The sequence below is a fragment of the Trematomus bernacchii genome, unplaced genomic scaffold (assembly GCF_902827165.1).
Source record: "Trematomus bernacchii unplaced genomic scaffold, fTreBer1.1, whole genome shotgun sequence".
In the NCBI taxonomy this organism is placed as follows: domain Eukaryota; kingdom Metazoa; phylum Chordata; class Actinopteri; order Perciformes; family Nototheniidae; genus Trematomus; species Trematomus bernacchii.
The window spans coordinates 80,001-85,932 of record NW_022987569.1 but is presented as its reverse complement, the minus strand read 5'-3'; the positions used below and the strand labels follow the sequence as shown (position 1 = coordinate 85,932).

General features: G+C 41.6%; 1 protein-coding gene across 6 annotated transcripts in view; it reads right to left on the bottom strand.

Annotated features, from left to right (window-relative positions):
* Window positions 1-2,759: 2,759 nt before the first annotated feature.
* Window positions 2,760-5,932, bottom strand: part of LOC117479181 (suppressor of tumorigenicity 7 protein homolog) — a 76,324-nt gene continuing 73,151 nt past the window's right edge. For 4 of the 6 annotated variants that reach the window (XM_034126184.1, XM_034126186.1, XM_034126189.1 and 1 more), the window contains 2 exons: window positions 4,969-5,111; window positions 2,760-3,196 (listed from right to left, as the gene is read on the bottom strand). In XM_034126184.1, coding sequence (XP_033982075.1) covers window positions 3,101-3,196; window positions 4,969-5,111 — 239 coding nt within the window. In that variant the 3' untranslated portion in view covers window positions 2,760-3,100. The remainder of the gene's footprint in view (window positions 3,197-4,968; window positions 5,112-5,932) is intronic. The other 2 variants (XM_034126185.1, XM_034126188.1) reach the window with 1 other exon arrangement.

The window sequence follows — 5,932 nt, the reverse complement described above, 5'->3', positions numbered from 1 at the left end:
AAACACCTGCAAGGGACCAGGAAACACTCTTTAATCCAGAAGAACCACACCGAACTATCACTGACCCAGAGGAAACACTGTGGAAAAACACTGATCCTGTCCAAGGGTGCAGGAGAGAGAGAGAGAGAGAGAGAGAGACACACACACACACACACACACACACACACACACACACACACACACACACACACACACACACACACACACACACACACACACACACACACACACACACACACACACACACACACACACACACACACACACACACACACACACACACACACACACACACACACACACTTGTAGACACTGATATCAGAAATACACATTACAACTAGTTACAATTCAATTTTTGATATCAGAAATAAACATTCTTAGTAAGAATAGATTTTTTGATATCCTCCAGAAATGAATAAACGCTAAATCGGCTTGCCATACAAAGGTGTTTCTTTAAATCAATTTAGAGCAGGGGTGTCAAACTCAAGGCCCGGGGGCCAAATCCGGCCCGCGGCTTCATTTTTTATGTCCCGCAAGAGCTTGCAAAGAATATAATACGTTCATTATACGGTTACATGCCACTTTACAGAAGCAGGTTGCCCATAAACCACATGTCCCACAATGCATCTCATTTTGTGAGATGCGCACTGAAGAGACTTGCAATTATTTGCCCTGGACTTCTGCTTGTAGACGTAGTTAATTACGAAGTTATTACCCTATCCGATAATAATCCAATTCAGAGGCAATAATGTCATATAATACATTATTTTATATATGTATATTTATATAGTTACAACCGGCCCTTTGAGAGCAACCATAACGCTAATGTGGCCCACGATGAAATTGAGTTGGACACCCCTTGTAATAAAACACAGGAGAAAAAGCTTTTTAGATTTGATAAAACACTAATGTTAGTCACAGTTGTAACTCGTTTTATCCTGAGTTTTGTTTGTTTATAAAAGTTTTACATTAGATTGAACACTTCTAAGAGATGCTTGACTTCATTAGATGAATGTCTGACAGCACAGAAGCTCCTAAACATAAGTTACTAATTAGCTGCAGGCGGCAAAGTGTTCAAAGCTCTTGCCTTTAATTCTCCTCTTGTTAATAGTTTCTGTGAAAAGCCTCAGAGTAATGATCACAGTTGAAGGACTACAAGCTGACTAAGTGACATAAACACACGGTTAGATAATATTCAGTTCGTGTAAACACACTCAGAGTCACGGTTAGTCACAGCTGCTGAGTGTAAGACACACGCTCTGGTTAATAAAGGTCAATATAAACACCAGATAATCACCGTGAAACCTGCTGATATCTGACATCCTGACGTATTAATCTTACATTGTTTTAAATGTTATTTCACCACGTGGTTACCCGTGTAGCTGCCATTTTATTACACACTGCATCCCAATTGAAATGCAAAAAAACTCAACATGTTTGTTATTCTGCTTTACCGGTCCGTTTTGTGTTTGTTTGCTTATGTAAATATGTGGTTGTGTAAATTAAGATCAGATGTATAGCGTATGGAAACATTATCTGTAACCAATAGGCACGTTTTAAACAATCAACACAGGTCACTTCCTCCTGCCGATAAGAAACGAGGCCACACTGCTTCCTGTTATTCTCAGATCTCCGCAAATAAATCGGTAATAAAATGTTAATAAAGCTCCTTTTAAAATGTTTTGTTGTTCAATCTGTGCTCTTTACCTGCAGATGAAGATCCACACGTTTCCTGTTGACCCAATAAAGTCTTAAAAAGGCATTGAATTCATTCATTAATCTTATAAATAAAGCTATATTGGTATTTAAATTGTCTTAAAGGTCACCTATCATGCTATTTTTAGGCAATAGCATAGGTCTCAGATATATAAAAATATATAAAAAACATGTCTATGAAGTGTTTTGCTCAAAATACCAAACAGATCACCCATTCTAGCCATGCCTCATATCCCTCTATTTCACTTCCTGTTTCAAAAGGGCTGAATTTGGGTATAAAGCTTGATTTAAAAAAAAAAGGAGGGGTCTGAGCTCATGCGGGACCCGGCAGCTACTGTCTAAACTAAATACTGCCGTGATGAAACACCATATCATGGATTATCAAGGATTATTTCTGAAACAGTATGGAGCTCAAAGGCTTTCTCTCTTGCCGGTTATACCACAAGGTGAGTTCCTTTTTATTTCCTGCTTCTTCACACACGCTCTCCAGTACAGGTTAGCTCTGAGTGTTAGCGATGCTAATGTAAACACCGACCATATTACGTCCAAAACAGTCAGGCATTGTTTCCGATAGCAACGTTTCTGATAGGGCTGTGGGTCCACATTTCAGATATTACGTCATATCGGACGCAAATCTGGATCAGCTCCGTTGTAGCCCCGTTTTTAGAGATTTGGGTACGGAGGAAAAGAGAGAGGGTTTTATTTTCTGACGCTGCGTGAGTTCCCTGACACACCGGGGACACATGTTTATGTACAAAAGACATCAGAAAGTGCATTTTGCATGATAGGTCCCCTTTAAATTGAGATGTTCCGCCCTTAGCTTCACTTCAAAGGTACCTGAACGACCTGCAGGTGATAGTCTTGTACTTCCTGTCGAGCGAGATGTTAGTTTGTGGGGAAAACATGCCAAATATCCCACATTTAGACATTAAAAACCTACCTGTGTCCTGTATGACCTCTTCTCTCAGCAGGAGGAAGTGAATCTGCGGGAATCAACATGTGGAAGAAGCCGGCGTGCAGCGATACACAAAAAGTCTTTTATTGTATTTTTTTGTCTTTTCACTTTTTTTTTTAATGATGGCAATTGATCACCTGTTTTTGTACAACAAAAGAACAGCTTTTTAAATGATTTGAAAACCCAAAGAAAATGCAAACATATCAAATAAAGTCAAAACCAGTTTGTGGATTTCATCGCTTCTGCGTTTGGTTTTTCCTGCGTTCTCAGTCTGCTTTGAACGCTCCTCTTGGCACTAAAGTCCTAAAGTCAGTCCCTACAGCGCAGCGTTCAGGGGCAGTCCGGCTGTTTCTGTTTGTAGGGGGGGGGGGGTCCTGGTTCTGGTTCTGGTCCTGGTTCTGGTCCTGGGGGGGGTCAGGTGGGGGGGGGTCAGATGCGGGTGAGTTGGTGCCAGAGGCTGGACGGCAGGATGCTCTCCACCTTCTCCATGATGAAGTTCAGAGGAGCAAACAGCGTGCTGAGGAACTGAGGGAGAGAGGACACACACTTTAATTTAATGCATCAACAGGAGATCTAGAGAGGGGTGCAGGAATGAGTCCTTAAACCTGGAAATGAGTCAGCATTTTACCCCTTCCTGTTCTCAAAATCAATGTTTAAAAAATGTTTTTTTGGTTAGATGCCTGAAATAAGGTCTGTGGTTAACACAACAAACACGTATTATTCTACGACATAAAATAAGTCAGTGAAAACACACTGTTCATTGTCTAAAGCACACATGTGTCAAACTCAAGGCCCGGGGGCCAAATCAGGCCCTTGGTGGATTTAATTTCGGCCCGCAGGATAATTTCTAATTACTATTAGATCTGGCCCGCTGGTATATTGCACCTTCACTCCATCCTGAGGGTCTCCTCAGCTCAGAGCCTGACCCCAAACATTGATGAACTTGCACCCAAGATGAGATGCCAAGTATCTGGCTTGAACTAGCATCACAGAGCAGCACACTGAGTTTACATGGATGTTTCCTTCTGCACTTTTTCTCTCACGACAACAGGGCATGTTTGGTTTGTTCTTTGAGGGGAATAGTTTTTTTGAAGCTGTTGTTGGCCTGTGGAAAAATGTAATCATAAGAAATGACTCTGGAAAAGCTGCAGATCGAGCCATAAGAAATGAATGCAACTGATTATTTAATGTTTAATGTTGTTTTTATAGGCAATCATTTAAGCGTTGTTAGTTCCAGGTTTAATATGTGCAATAAGTTCATTTCAATAAGTTCTGCAATAAACATTGAACCAGTCCGGCCCTCGACTAGTACCCATTTTTTTATTTTGGCCCACTGTGTATTTGAGTTTGACACACCTGCTCTAAAGCTTGTGTGTGTCTTAAAAAAGACGGTTGCTAACAAGTGTCTAAATGAAACTTCTACGCAATCAGCCGCCTTTAGCTTGGTGACGTGAAGTCATGTGACCGTGCTGCAGTTCCTTTATAGCCTAACGTTAGCTTTTAACTTCAGAAATCATTAAGTGGTGTTAACATGGGGAGACTATCCTGCTGAACACATCATAAAACGTGTCAGTATCTTAAACGTGTGTTCACCACAGAGATTATAATATGCAATTCAATGAAGAAATCCCATTGCTGAGAGAAGCAGTGAGCTGCTAACCTCCAGGTCAGCCTACAAAGAATCCTGACTGAAACACCAAGGGGCTTATATCCAATTTGGCAAGACGTCAGCATGCTTTTCAGTTTTGTAAAGATGACATTGACCAAAAGTCAGGGCATTTGAATCTTATCTTAGTCAAACAGAAATGTAAATGTTAAAGTAAAGATGGAATCCTCAGACAGCACTGGGATCAGATCGCTACTGTCTGTTATTGGAATGATCTCTGCAATCATACCTACAATGTCAATGTGGTTGGGGAGTAAGAGATCTGTGTGTGTGTGTGTGTGTGTGTGTGTGTGTGTGTGTGTGTGTGTGTGTGTGTGTGTGTGTGTAGATGGTATCTGCTGATAGTGTCACATCAGGTGGAAGAGATGAGCTCACACACATTCCAGGTGAGCAGCACAGCGCTGCAGGGAGGGTGGGTGGGGGGGGGGGGCTGAAGGATTTATAGATAATAATAATCTAAAGGCTTTTAACCTTTAATATTTGTCCCTCTCCAGCACCCTTGATTTCCAGATGTGTGTGTGTGTGTGTGTGTGTGTGTGTGTGTGTGTGTGTGTGTGTGTGTGTGTGTGTGTGTGTGTGTGTGTGTGTGTGTGTGTGTGTGTGTGTGTGTGTGTGTGTGTGTGTGACTCACAGCTTTAGCAAACACTCCCATGAGCTCGGGGAACTGGTGTGTGAGCAGAGCCAACATGGCGGTGAAGGAGCAGAGTCCGGCGGTGAAGAGGATGAAGAACGGGAGCTCCTTCTTAGGGTACACCGACACCTCGTGAAACACTGCTTCCACGTCAGACACACACAGTCACACAGTCACACAGTCACACAGTCACACACACACACACACACACACACACACACACAGCACAAAAACAACGTTAGTTTACATATTCATTAATACACAAAGTCTTTTGTTGAGATTTGTTAAAAAACATTCTAAATACTGAAAAATACAAATTAAACTTGTTTCAATGCATTTCAACTAGCTCTTCTTCTGTGGTACTGAAGGCAGCAGAGTGTGTGTGTGCAGAGAGAGGCTCACACAGACATGTCTGATCAGGTTACCGCTCACACACAGCTCCATACATACTGCACACACACATTAACACACACACTATGTGACCATGCAGCTCCACCGTCATGTGTGTGTGTTCAACGAGGCTTTCATTTGTAATTAGTTTTTAAAAAAGAATGATTTTGTGTCAGTGGGAAAGAAAGTAAATTCTTTAAATAAATGCATTGTTTGCTGCTGGTGGCAGGAAGCCAACTCAATCAAGAGGAGGTTTGTGTGTGAGGACAGACGAGCAGACAGCACGACGACACACACACAGCATGAACACACACACACACACCATTGCTCAGCGCTCTGTTGAGGAATTTGTCTCCTCATCAAAATTATTAATGACACCGCTCTGTCACTGGGCCAGGCATCGACATCTGCATAATTGGTGTAAATGACCAAATAATCCTCATAAATATAACACTCTGAAATAATCTAATCAAAACCAAACTCCATCAAACTGTGAAGCTGTAACAAATCGCTTAACAAACGTCACGCTTAATTTATAACATTGACATTCGAATGCTGAGCAGCTTCTCCATTT